The following is a 14,995-nucleotide window of genomic DNA, read 5'->3' as shown; positions in this document are numbered from 1 at the left end:
TTTTTTTTTTAAACTTAGATGATATATATGTATATAGATAGATAGATATAGTTATTTTTATATATAAGTTATAGTTATATAAATATATATAAGTTATAGTTATATAAATATATATAAGTTATAGTTATATAAATATATATAAGTTATAGTTATATAAATAAATAGTTATTTTCTTATCAATCTGTGTTTGCATCAATACCGTTTAAATCAAATTCAACATGTGTGACGAACACATAAGCCTATCCACATGGATGCATAGTATCATCAAATTCTGGAAGGAGGGTGGGTATGCAGGATATTATGATAGTATTATTTAATCAAGTTTACATTGTTTCTCGCTTTCTATCAATGATTTTTATCCAATTTTTATTCATCTGTCGTTTGGAGATTTTACAGGCTTCTAAGGCAGTGTTAAAAGCATGCACCCATCTTGATCTTGGTCTTTTTCTACCATCGCAGGAACAAATATCCATTTTACTAACCTTTTCTCTCCCATTCTGATTAAGTGACAACGTGACCTTTAGCTCTTCTCACACATTCTAGAATGCAATGTCAGGTTCCATTTTAATTTCTTCATTTTTCATATGATTCTTCCATCCGCATATTCTACTAATTCTTCTCGAATCTGATATCTGTGATTTCTAGTCTTTGATCAACTGTCTCATTTCTAACTTAACTCTCACATCCATAAGTTGTCATGGTGCTGTGTATTGTCAGTACAAGATAGCTGGTAGAATCACCAGAGCAAAAATATGGTATATTTTTTGTAATGTTTTCAAAAAATTGTATGTATTTCACAGAACTTTATTTATTAGTGAGACTGAATGCATAGTAATTATCAAAATTGTTAATAGGTTTTGTAGCAAATTTTGTGTAATACAGTTACAGTTAATGAAGACAAAATAGTGGTTAGAACTAGAACAACCAGACATGTGGTATGAACATTAAATGTGATGAGTGATTGGATTTTTCTAAAATGGTTCATTGTTGGGATTGTAATTCTATATTGTGTGGCCAATGTCAAAGATTTATATATTCAGAGATTGAACAAGAGAAGTGACTGGGTAAAGATCTGTAGAAAGTGTGATATTTTAATAGACTTGCAGTGATATAAATGAAAGCCAAGAACAAAAAGTAAAAGAATATTAGACAAAAGGCTGAAAGCGATGTAAGGTGGAGAATGGTATCGTCCAGAAGGATGAGCAAGAGAATATGATTGTGAATATGGAAGTGACTGAAAAACAAAAGTAGGAGTGGTGTGGGAACAGAAGTGAGCTTGATTGATGGCTCAAGAGCAGGGAGACTGTTGCCAACATGAAAGGGAGCACAGTTGCTAGAATGCACAAGATACATTGCTGGTGATTATAAAAAGCTCAGAAGATAATATGGGAGCTATAGCATGGAAAGGAGATGGATGCTACTTAGGCATTAATCAAAAACTATTTAATAGCAGAAATGTCTAAGAGTATTCTAAAGATAAAAAGGCCTAAATAAGTTAGAAGTAAAATGGATGAATGAAGGGATAAGCATGGAATGTGGAAAAAGAAAGCATCATAGATGCATGTGTGTGTGTGTAGCCTGTACTTAAGTTATAAATCAGCAAGTAGTATTGAAGAGTTCTACCCAAGATTCCCTCACAGCAGAACTTTCCTTTATTCACCAAATTTTCCAATAGTCACAATGCCAAAAAAGTCTACAGATTAGATTATGTCTTTTCCACCTCCTCACATTCCTCTCAACATAAAGACTACGGTAATGCCATTACTGTTATCTGTATCTGGGGCACTTCAGAAAAATTAGCCACAAGAAATATAATCTCTGCACTACTGCTTTCAACTTCATTTGAAGCTGTATCCCTTCTCTGCTCTCCTAATAATCGACCTCTTCTCCTCTCTCTGTTCCAGATGTTCACAAGGTTCCTTATTCTTGAAACTTATGATATTATGGTCATGCTGGGAGATCTGCTAATATCTGTCTAGATGAATGCAAGAAATACATCTGCTGCCACAACTATGGTCATTCGGCTCTTCCAGACCATGCCTTGTGGATACCTTGCATAGAATCAGATGGAAGAAAACTGTCATGCTCCATCATAGTAAATACAAACTCGAAAGACTTGTTTTAGAATCAGTACCAAATTTTAAAAAACCCAGCCTAATCTTAATAAATATGGTTGTGTTAAATTTTCCACGATTCTAAGGTTAGCCAACAGCATCCATAGAGGATGCCCCTCATAAGACTAGTCTTTATATACCTAGTCTAGTCATAAGTGATAGACTTTGTATTTCCTAGGAAGGGCCTCCCACGATGAGTCTTTTGACTCCATGGAGGCCTGAATAATAATAATAAATAATGTTACAGGTTGAACAGCACATAAACCTTTAATCTATGAGTAAATTATTTACAGCTTTCAGCATATATAAACCACATATATATTGTACGTATAGTAGCAGATGTTCAACTCGCTGTTCAAAATATCGCCCTTTTACCTTCACACATGCCCGAAATCTATGAGGCCACATATCGATGGTGATATTCACAACATCCAACAGAAGTGCTGCCACTACTTGCTCTAAATCCACCTTCAAGCTGGTGATGCTGGAGTGTCATTTCTTATAGGCTACTCTCTCATGCTCCGACCACAATTTGAAGCCCAACAGATTTATTGGGACTTCCAGATCACTAATTAGAAGGTGATATGTGGTCTTGCATATTAACCTCCAACCACTGTTGTGTGGTCCTTGCCTTTGTGCAGGTGCTGAGTTCTGTTGGAAGATCCACTGCCTACCATGAAACAAGATATTGATCAGTGCCATACCACAAGTTCCTGCACAGTGTCTTGATACACTTTAGTGAGGTTTGATCTCTTTGCTTGCAGAAATGCAACTTGGATACCCCTGACATGTCACCATCCCACAAAACTATCACTAATGAAAGGTGATGACCTCTCTGAATCCTGGATGCTATGGCATGTGTGTGTGTGTGTGCGCGCACGCACGCGCACACGCCACATTAGTTGTGGTGGTAGGAAGCGTCTAGTAGAACAATAATAAGCTCTCACCCCAAAATCATCGGTTAGTACAAGTGACATCATTCTCTGTGAATTCATCTCTCGCGATATCACTTTCTGTGTTTCTGTGTGTGTGTGTGTGTGCGAGAGAGATTCTCTCTAAGACACAGAGGATATCTCTGTGTCTGTTATTTGCATACCACCAGAAAAATGCCTTTGGTTTTATCACCCTCTGCCACATTAGTTGTGGTGTTAGGAAGTGTCTAGTAGAACAATAATAAGCTCTCACCCCAAAATCATTGGTTAGTACACGTGACATCATTCTCTGTGAACTCGTCTCTCACGACATCACTTTCTATGCTCTCACAGGATTATGGTTGGGGCATGCTTCACAGCCCTTGCAAGCTATTGCATCCTAATACAGCATGGTCGACCCATTCTTTGGTGGTCAGGTACACCTTCTGTATCATTATAACCATTAATAGTTCAATATGAAAACATCCTACTGATCCCAAGCGTTTTTAGCATGTTGAAAATAACAGGTGGCTGCATTCCAACCTTGTGAAGTACTATTACAGCTGCATGGTTCTCATAATCTTTCCCACTGCATGCTAACCCATACAGCTAGATAGATTTCTCTCTACTAATAAACACTCAAATGTTGACTGTGCACAAGAACAGAACCCTGTGGCACACCACTAGTCACAGGTCTTCTTTTGGACTCTGCTCCTGAATAAACTATTCTCTGATATCTTTCCATCAACCACCCTCCTATCCATCTCACCAACCCTATATCCATCCCCATGTGCTGCAGTTTACTGATTAGAATTCCATGTGGTATCCTGTCAAAGAATTTAGCAAAGTTCAACAGTATCACTGTAAACCCATTACCCTTATCCAATTCAGCTGTCACTGTATTATAAAATGTGAGCAAGTTAGTGAGTCATGATCTACCCCTTCACAAAGTCATTCTTCCCCCATACATATCCCATTTCCATCTATCCATTCCTGTATTTTGCTCTTGACTAATTTCTCCAACACCTTGACAATGACTCTTGACATGCTGATCGATCAATAATTTGCAACAGCAGTCTTGGAGCCTCCTTTATGCAGTGGAGCTATTTTCCCCTCTTTCCATCCCTCCCACCACCCTTGGGACTAACCCAGAGCTGAGCCTTAAACTAAACAATACAGTCAAGGGCACTGACAATTCCTTTGCCACTTCATGTAAGACTCGAGCTGGTATACCGTCCAATCCCACAGATGTATTCACATCAAGGTTCTGTAATATACTATTCAGTTCCATTTCATTCACCTCAATCTCCATATAAGCCATTTGTTTCCTCATTCCTGCAATATCACTGCCTGATATTGCAGGCAGTGATATTGCAGATGATACTCTTGTAGTAGAATTACTAAGCAAATAGTAATTCTGTTTGCAGATGATACTCTTAGTAGAATTACTAAGCAAACACTTTGCAAATGATACTCTTGCAAAGTGTTTGCTTAGTAATTCTACTATTTTGACTGATTCAGTTACCTCCCTACCATCGGCATTCCTTAAAATCATTCTGCCATATAACATTTTTTTCTTTCACTTGCAGCATATCGAAAGAACTGCTTGGGATTCTCTTTAGCTTGCATTGCTAATTTCCTTTCATAAACTGCTTTTGCTTTTCTTATCACACTAGTTACCCTGTGCTTTGTAGTGTTGTGCACCTGCAGGTCACCTTTCTCCTTAAATTTCCTCTACAGTTGTTTCTTTTTTTTTTTTGCAGATCAAGCTTAATGGTTCTAGTGGCAAGGCTTATACATTGGTCAGACATAACTGGTGATTAGTTTACGGAATTAACAACGCATATAAAGTATATTAATTAAAGGTAACTTTAATGAATAACTTCTATATTTCGGCAACATCACATTGCCATCTTCAGGAACATAAAGATATGGTATGTGCACGCAGGCACTAACACAAAGCAAATGAGGAAGAAAGCAAGAAACTAATATTGTTCCTAAGGTCCTAATAGTGCTCTCTGAAGGGCTAATTTGGTAGTCTTGGCAGTTGAGCTGAAGTTCTCATAATGTAAGTCTCCCAAATTTGGGGTAGTTTCATGCACCCAAATTTGTTGAGGTTAGGAACGTTTTTTAGAGCTGCTGAAGATTCTTTGAATAATCTTTCGTATTTAAACTTGCTGCGATGAATTATTTTTGTTTTCTTCCAACGAATTTTATAGTGGGTATCTAAGGCATCGTCTGCCAGCCCAGAGCGGCTGTACTGGTGGAACCGGATGTAGTCTTTGTGTTCTGAAATCCTGATATTTGTTGTTCTGCCTGTTTGGCCAAAGTAGGACAATTTGCAACCAAAAAAATCCAAAAAATACTAAAACCAGTAAACCACAACCCCCTCCCCCCTCCAGAATAAAGATTACACCAAGTCTATCACCATCCCCTACATTCAGGGCACCTCTGAGAAAATAACCAATATCCTCAAAAAATATGACCTTACTTCCTATTACAGACCATATAAAAAAGTTGGCATCCCTTATCTGCTCTACCAAAGACCAACCACTTCCCCTAGGCCTACCTGGTGTATACCAGGTCCCTTGCAGCTGCAAATTGTCCTACTTTGGCCAAACAGGCAGAACAACAAATATCAGGATTTCAGAACACAAAGACTACATCCGGTTCCACCAGTACAGCTGCTCTGGGCTGGCAGACCATGCCTTAGATACCCACCATAAAATTCGTTGGAAGAAAACAAAAATAATTCATCTCAGCAAGTTTAAATACGAAAGATTATTCAAAGAATCTTCAGCAGCTCTAAAAAACATTCCTAACCTCAACAACTTTGGGTACATGAAACTACCCCAAATTTGGGAGACTTACATTATGAGAACTTCAACCCAACTGCCAAGACTACCAAATTAGCCCACCAGAGGGCACCATTAGGACCTTAGGAACAATATTAGTTTCTTGCTTTCTTCCTCATTTGCTTTGTGTTAGTGCCTGCGTGCACATACCATATCTTTATGTTCCTAAAGATGGCAATGTGACGTTGCCGAAATATAGAAGTTATTCATTAAAGTTACCTTTAATTAATATACTTTATATGCGTTGTTAATTCCATAAACTAATCACCAGTCAAGCTTAATGGTGTTATTCATCCATTTAACTCCCACTTGATGTACTCTCTGGACTCTAGGTATGCAGTCAGCCATTACCTCCCTCAGACACTCCTTCACCACTTCCCATGCACTATCAACATCCACTCCTTTCAGTTTTACATGCCATAGCACTGATCCAAGCAATCTCCTACGCTTGTCATACTTACCAGAATGGTAATTCCCCATGTACCCTCTCTTAATTGAAAATTCCACACATTTAGCCACCTCCCAGGTCAAGACCTCATGATTACTCTCACCAGTTGGTGGTAATGTGGTCATATTCGTTATAGTCAAATTCTCAGATGCAATTACTAGATTGAGTACTCTCAAACCCCTAGTATATTCCATGATATGCTGTCTTAGGTAGTTATCCCTTAGTAACTGCAAAAAATCCATTTCCTTCCTCCAGTGTGTCCTCTCCTCCTTCCAATCAATGTTACCATAGTTGAAATCCCCCATAATAACTACCTGTCCTCCACTCATTGAGTCTATTTGCCTATGCATACTATCTCCATCATCTATTCCATTGCCTGGTCTATAGCAGCACCCAACTGTATATTTTGTTCTGCTGGCCTCAGTCTCACACCAGATAGCCTCAAATGTGCTATTTTCCCTATTCTGCAGTTGAACTTCTATTCTCTTTGGCTGCAGTTCAAATTACATAGTGTATTTTAATCTTCACATATGTGCATTTCTAATTGAATATTGTATAATACTCCAACTCCTTTTTTACATTGCAGATTACTAACAGTTTTTTTTTTTTTTTTTGTGCTTCAATACTGAAATATGCTCATCATTAAAGACTTGATATGTACCCTCAAGAAGTGCCTAAGGATGCTATGCTAGTTCTTTATGAAAGATTGCATTATTACTAACTTCCTATCAACAGTTCTCTTCCAAATTAATCTGTTATTTGTCATAACTCCAATATTGTCAGATCTCATATTTTGGTCTTCCAAAGCACTTCAGACTTCCTCAGTCACCTAGATCTTGGTCTTCCTTTAGGTCCTTTTCTTGCCATCCTAGCATCAAACACCTGCTTTGCCTAACCTTTCCCATTTATTTAAGTGCCCATGGCACTGGAGATTAACTGTTCTCATACATTCCTGAATACCAACAATGAAAAATTCCTTCATATATCTTCATTTTTAAGATGATTCTGCAGGTTGTTCATTTTCTTATAACTCATATCTGTAGTCTGTGTGTGATGACCAGCTTTTTACTTCTAACACAGCTCCCAAATCCATAAATTAAAACTACTTAGTTTTAACTTAATTTTTTAATTTAATTTAATTCATTCAAAAGACAGTGTTCAAACTAAATGATTAGTTTGTTTGAATGCTGTCTTGTATACAGCTACTTTATTATTTTGACAGATGCAGATAACAAAGACAGTTTCAGGACTATACAATGTTAGTTATGAGGATCAGTTGAGGGAATGTGGACTGCAGAGTTTGGTGGATAGGAGAGGTGATATGATTGAGACTTTTAAACTGTTGAGAGGTGGTTACAGGGTTGACACAGGAGTTCTTTCGCTTGGTTGAACAGTGGGAAGGAGTGATGACAAGGGGCCATCCCTGGAAGTTACGAGGGTGAGGAATGGTTTCTTTGCATGGAGGGTGGTTGAACCATGGAATGCATTGCCTGATAGAGTGGTGAGAGCAAGAACAGTCAATGAGTTTAAGGAGTGGTATGATAGACTTTGTGTTTCCTAGGAGGGACCGGACCTCCCACGATGAGTCTTGATAGACTTGTGTTTCCTAGGAAGGACCTCCTGTGATGAGGTTTTTGACTCCTTGGAGGCCTAAATAATAATAATAATAATTCTTTATAAATATATTTTGTTGATTTCCCCACAATACTAGTTTTATTTTGTTGTTTATTTCTATGTTTAATTTGCCATCTCTACTAAAAACTGTGCCTAAATTATTAAAATGTTTTATTTGTTCTATTGCAGCTGATGTTTTCAGTATTCCTGCCTATTTTCATATTCTTTTTCTTTTCATTACTAGTTTTCATGCCAAATTTCTTACAGCAATTATTCACTTAAGTCAATGAATCCTGTCGACTCTGGATTTGTTTAAAAGTGTAACATCTGCGTAAATTAGTCTTATTGCTTACATAGCATAAAGTATAGAGCCAAGATTAAGATCTACAATTTTAATATCTGGTTTAATACTGCTTTCCTTCATAATGTGATCAATATAGCTTATGAATTATAGTGGGGATAGCATATTTGGGAAGAGAAATATCCATGGTTGAAGCCATTTGGAACAAACTCTTGTTTTACACCTTATTTTACATAATACCAACTCTGCTTACAACTTAAATATTGCTTATGATTATTAGACACATGCATTCACAAGAATAAAGAATAATATAGATATATATTATTATTATTATTATTGCAGATATTTCAGCCAGGGACCAATGTGTGCCATCTAGGGTTGCCACCTGTCCCAAATTTTAAGAAAATTTTCAGCATCCCGAATCCTAAGTGGGACAACTTATATGGCGAGATGCCATATATCCCAAAGACTTGCAAAATATGCAAAAGAAATTCTTAGTGAGTGTTAGTGACATTTGTAAATTTGTATCCATAATGTATAGCATGCAAAAATATCTGTGTTTGGGGGAGGGTCTTGTTGGTCAAATCCTGCTCAGTTGACGTAGATTCCTGTAGATTGTAATGCTCGTTGTGATTCGATTAACTTAGAATCTTTACTTGTAATATGAAATAAGCGCATTCATGGCCTATGTAATGTATTTATGTGATTTATCACCATAATTATTGTATGTTATGTTGGCAGCAGTGAAATCACCTTCCAGTGATGTTATACATTATGTATCTAGAATCTAGATACATATGCCATATGACTCATAATGACTTTGCTCAACGTCAATGAATGAACACTACGAGTTAGTTGTTTTTTACATCGAGTTTGACTTGAGTTTTCGTCATTTAAAGGAGAAGTTGTGGCATTTTTTTCAGAGTAAGAGCTAAGTCTTATTATGATTGATGATTGAGAGGTAACTTGTTCTTAAGTTTTATGAGATACTACTACTATTGTTTTTCATTTTTTTTTCAGAATTGCTTTCCGCACAACATTAGTCGTCGAGAATGAACTGGAATATTGCACAACATTAGTTTCATGATGTCTAGTTCCTCAAGTGGCAATGAAAAAGAGAAGAAAAGCAAAAAAATGAAGCTCTTATGTGTGTACAGAAGTGTTTGGGAAGAGAAATATCCACGGTTGAAGCCATTTGGAACAAACTCTTAAAGCATTCTGTAATATTTGCTTCCCTGAATTCAGTATTGCACATGGTGGAGAAAATGACGTTAAAAAATTCAAACAGTGATATCCACACAAAGAAAGAAAACAGTAGGTAGCAAACAGGGAATGAAATTAGAAAGTTTTTTGTATCATCCAAAACAGAAAGAAAATCAGTAAAAGCCACAGAATTAGGTTTGGTTTATCACACAGTGAAGCATAATTTATCATATTCAAGTATGGATTGTGCCAATAAAATGTGTCCTGTTATATTCAATGACTCTGAAATTGCTTTAAAGGTTCAGTGTTGTAGGACAAAGGCTGAAATGCTTGTCTGCAATGTAATGGCCTGTGAATCAGTCTCCGAAGTTACCAAACATCTAAAAAAAGTAGGTTACTTTTCTGTAGCTACTGATGCAAGTAACGGAAGAAACAGAAAGCTGTGGCCTCTGTGTGTAAGATATTTCATAGCTGAAAAGGGCATTGAATATTAGGTTCTTGATTTTTATGAGAATCCAGAAGAGACTTCAGATTGCGTTTTTTTAAATATCAAAAGTAGACTTCAAGAGCATTCCCTGAGCCTAGACAATGTCACAAGCTACAGCGCAGACAATGCTTTCTCGTATTCCTCATATAACTCACCCAGTGTTAATTTTGGGAAAAAACATTCAGTGTATCAATTATTATCTAAGGCAAATAACAAAATAATAAAAGCCAATTGTTCAGCCCACATTATACATAACACGTTTAAGCAAGCATGTGATGCACTAAATATAGATATAGAAACAGTTGTTCTCAAAGTTTACAACCACTTTTCTTGTTCTGCCAAAAGGGTTGCAGAGTTATTTTGAGTTTGTTGATTTAGAATGGCAAGAGGTTCTGAGGCATGTTTGTACTAGATGGCTTTCCTTGAAACCTGCAGCTGATAGACTTTTGCTTAACTGGGATGCTATTGAGAGCTACTTTAAAAGCATTGAAGAATGTCCTGTTTTTCTGAGGAAAATATTTGATGACAAGAAGGCCATCCAGCAAGCCAAACTCTACTTTTTAGTTTTTTTCAAATGTTTCAACCATTTTTGAAGAATGTATTAAACTCCTAGAAAAAGAAGATTTGAGTGCATCAGAGGCATTCGAAGTAATCAGTGTTTTATTAAACAAACTTCTTAAAAGGCGAGAGGATAGGTTCTTTGAAAATGCCACTGAAGAGGTATTAGAAGCCATGATTCCTTAAGAAAGCAATCAGTGTAAGTCAGACTTTCTTAAGTTCTATGAGAAATCTTTAAGCCATTTGGAGAAATCATTTGACTTTACAGAAAACAATCTTTTTAGTCTGCTGAAGAACTTAAACCTCCAAAGTGAATTGTCTTTCAAGCATCTCAAAGAGACTGTGAAGGCACTTAATTTAGAATCCGACATTAGCCTGAATGAGTTATACAAGGAATTCTGCTTGAGTTGTGACAAAATAAATACCACACAGCAGACGAGACCTTAGGTATGAAATGGAAGGATATTATTCAGAATATTGGTAAAGAAAACATTCCCAATCTTTTTAAGCTCATACAGTTTGTTTTAAGCATTCCTGGTAGATGCCTTTGTAGAAAGGATGTTCTCTCTTATGAACCTAAAATGGACAGACTCAAGAAACAAGTGCTCAGCTGACTTCATAAAAAGTGAAGTAATCATTTCAAAAAATGCTACAGATACTTGCAAGGACTATTTTGTAAGAGTGAAACAAAACAGACAGCTTTTAGAAGCAGCCAAATCAAATAAGAAGTACAGTTTCAAATCTTGAATTTCAAGAACAGGTAGACTTATGCTCCTCAGTATTTTCTCCCCATTAAAAGTGTTTCAAGTTATATTATATTTTGTTCATTTTTAAGATAAAATCATACAAATTAAACTTTAAAATACAAATATTATTAAATCACTAATACCCATACCAATGTATTCAATGTTTTAATTTTTTATAAGGTTAGAATTAAATATTCAACTTTGGTTTTTTCATTTTATGCATTTAGGGGGAGGGGAAGACTTTCATATTCGATAAGTGTGTCCCTCTTTAGACTTACCAAAAGGTGGCTACCCTAATACCATCATCAGTGCATCAGCATAATTACAAGGTGAAGCTAAAACAAAGAACTTTAATCTTATTTATAGAACTGAGCCATATGCAGGAGTGCCACCATATATGCCACCCAGGGCTGGTGGAAGCGGGCATGCGGGTGTGGTTACGAAGGGGGCACCACTGCTGGGGCACGGTTCATAAGTTTATTTTTAAGAAACAAAATTTTTATCATAAAAACAAAAAATTATTAGAATGATCATATTAAAATAAATAAGGCCGGATACACTGAATAAAAATTTTAAAAAATTATATATTGCTGCCTCTTTGATCAGCGAGCTGTTTACAATTTTTCAGCGAGATACAACACCTGCAGGCTAAATGCTTGCCTGCAGGTGTTGTGTCTACTGCAGTCTTTTCAAATTTTGATACAAAACATTTGTTGCTAGTTAACCAGTCATATGGTACACATCTCAGTAGGCTACCGACAGTAGCGCAGTGCGGCTATTATTTCATCTCTGTGTCGTGCTGTGTAATAATTTCTTGTGGGTATAAAATAGAAATGGAATCAAAAATTTAAAAAAAAGTTATCTGGTGCACAAAATCATAAGCATCATGCTGTAAAAGAAGCAGATATTAAGAAACAAACTGGGGCTCTTAATAAATTTGTTAAAATATTAAAATATTCTGATGTAGATTTTAACCAACTCGATACATCAGAAATCAGAGTTGAAGAACCGTGCACATCATCCAGTTTGCATGAAAATACTATTGCAACTATTGAACAAGATGCATGATTTAAGTGAAAAACAGTTAGGAGAAGATTTAGTTGTAGTTGACCATGAAACTAACACATTGTTAGTCTCTGTAAATTTAGAAGATCCAGGTGAATGGGGAAATATTGATGGAAAATTAAGAGTTGTTTTAATTGAAATGGGGCCTGTTCAAAAGAAAAATATAATATATCCCAGAGATACATATGGTCGTAAATTTGGTGATATATATTATAATAGAAAAATGGAAAACGGGGAGCTCGTGCCAAGAACATGGCTCATTTATTCCGAAACTTTAAATTCTGTTTTTTGCTTTTGTCGCAAACATTTTGCACCTACTGAATCAAGTAGTCTTGTAGAAGGTTATAATGATTGGAGAAATGTAAGTACAACTTTGCATAGACAGGAGACTAATTTAAGTCACATGAAAAATTTCTTAAAATAGAAGGAACTTGATAAAAATTAAAAAAATAAAACTACTATTGATTGCCAGACTCAAAGCATTTATGAAATGGAAAAGAAACATTGGACGAGTGTTTTAGAATGCTTGATTGAAATGATAAAATTCCTTGGTAGCCAAAATTTAGCTTTTCACGGATCATCTGATAAATTATATGAAAGGAATAACGGCAATTTTTTAAAATTAGTCGAACTGTTTGCGAAGTTTGATCCCGTTATGAAAAATCATGTTGAAAGGGCCCTACAATGAAACAATAGAGTACACTATTTGAGTAAAGACAGTCAAAATGAAATATTGGAAACTTTAAGTAACGTAATCAGGGATACAATTTTATTATTAATTTGAAAATCTAAATGTTTTATTTAGAACATCTAGAAAATGTCCCCTTCTCATCTATTTTCCCTCAACCATCCTTTTGGGTAAGATATATAGATGACATCTTTACTGTATGGCCACACAACAAAGACTCCTTACCTTCTTTTTTAAACAGTATCAATTCCTTACATCATTATATAAAGTCTACTATGGAAATGGAAGAAAACAACCAGTTATCTTTTTTAGATGTTCTCCTCATCCGGTCACCTTCAAATACTCTTACAACTACAGATTACAGGAAACCAACGTTCACAGGTCATTATATTCTTAAAGAATCAGCCCATCATCCTTGTCAAAAAACAGGAATCATAAAATGTCTAATCATAAAATGTCTAATAAAATGTCTAACCAAAACTAATTGTTCTACTTCTAATTTTCTACAGAAAGAACTTTCTACTATCCAACAACACATGAAACTCAATGGCTTTTCCGAAAAGAGTACACAACATCTTCTCGATTCTTATGATCCACCACAAAACAACAAAGATTCAATACGTCGAGTTCCAATTCCCTACATCTCCAGGATTTCAGAACCTATCACAAGAATTCTGAAGAAATATGAGTTAACGTATTCACCTATTAACAAATTATCTTCCCATTTTCCTTCTCCTAAAGTCAAATGCTCAACTATGTCTCTTCCTGGAGTTTATCAAATTCCCTGCAACTGTGATCTCTCCTATTTTGGACAAAGTAGACGTTCTCTTGAAAAAAGAATCCAAGAACATCAATCCTCCATTCATCACAACAAACCTGAAAAATCTGGATTGGCTCAGCAAGGGATTGAAACTAACCACAGCATCCTTTGGTCAAAAACTCGCCTCTTACATAGATTCTGTTATAAATTTGAATGTTTATTCAAAGAAAGCATAGAGGCCTTACTCCATTGTCCTAACTTGAATCGGAATGACTGTATATCTATATCAAAAATCTGGGAAAGTCTAATCAGGATAACTCATTAATTCATATTAATTTTATGTTATTTAATATTATTAATTAATATATTTATTTAAATCATGTCTCTGCTTAAAAATATTCCCTTTAATACTTAGTGATATAACATCACACGGCTTGTTCTATTTTTAAATGATCTATTGTTAGTATTCCACCTTGTATTTTTTTTAAAACTGTTCTTGTAGTGCCACTGAAGATAGTCTGATATTTCCAGACCAAAATATTTGGTTAATTAAATATCTTTCTTGTGTTTATGTGCTTATATTATTCATTTCTTACAATTCCTTTAACATTAAGTTCTTGTCTTTCACAGTTTAATAAAGGGCAAGTAATAACTATCTCTAAGGAAAACAACTTGTACTAGTTTAAAATTTCAGAGTGTGTATTTTTTTGTATATTTCACACCATTTCTTTTTTTTCTTACCCAAACTATCTTTTATCTGAAGATAATCAGAACTATGCCCAAACAATAGATTCACTGATAGTAATGAAGTAAATAATGAAATTGTCTGGAAATGAAGTCATTAATAAATCAGTGAAGAGTTGAAAAATATTATCTTTATTATAAATAATTAAATGTATAAAAATAAATAACTGACCCTATCAGCTAAAAAAACATTTAGAATTAGAAATTCATTAATTAAACTATACTTTTTTTTTTTGACATTGTGTTTCTTTTATATTTTCAATAATAGAAGTAGATCCAGATGCAAAGGAAAAAGATACATCATGTCCTGATTTTGGAAAGTTTCTATATTTTTTATTTGCTCCTACTCTTGTGTATCGTGATAGTTATCCTCGGTAAGTACTAGATTAAAAGAAATCTGTTTTTTATTAATAATCGATGAGAGTTGCTAGATGTGGAAGGATATTGACTTGGAATTCATTTAAAAAATGCTCAAATGATGCAATACTGGAATGTATCCTT

At 35.3% G+C, this 14,995-nt stretch overlaps 1 protein-coding gene across 1 annotated transcript in view; it reads left to right on the top strand.

Moving 5' to 3' along the window:
* Positions 1-14,995, top strand: part of LOC150100034 (sterol O-acyltransferase 1-like) — a 296,476-nt gene that overhangs the window by 166,981 nt on the left and 114,500 nt on the right. Inside the window, exon 9 of the mRNA XM_090402947.1 lies at positions 14,763-14,868. Coding sequence (XP_090259073.1) covers positions 14,763-14,868 — 106 coding nt within the window. The remainder of the gene's footprint in view (positions 1-14,762; positions 14,869-14,995) is intronic.

This window comes from Typopeltis vanoorti, chromosome 13 (assembly GCF_054136105.1).
Source record: "Typopeltis vanoorti isolate ZY-2024b chromosome 13, IOZ_Tvanoo_1.0, whole genome shotgun sequence".
Lineage (NCBI taxonomy): Eukaryota > Metazoa > Arthropoda > Arachnida > Uropygi > Thelyphonidae > Typopeltis > Typopeltis vanoorti.
Note: the sequence above shows the minus strand (reverse complement) of the source record. Positions and strands in the feature narration are given on the sequence as shown.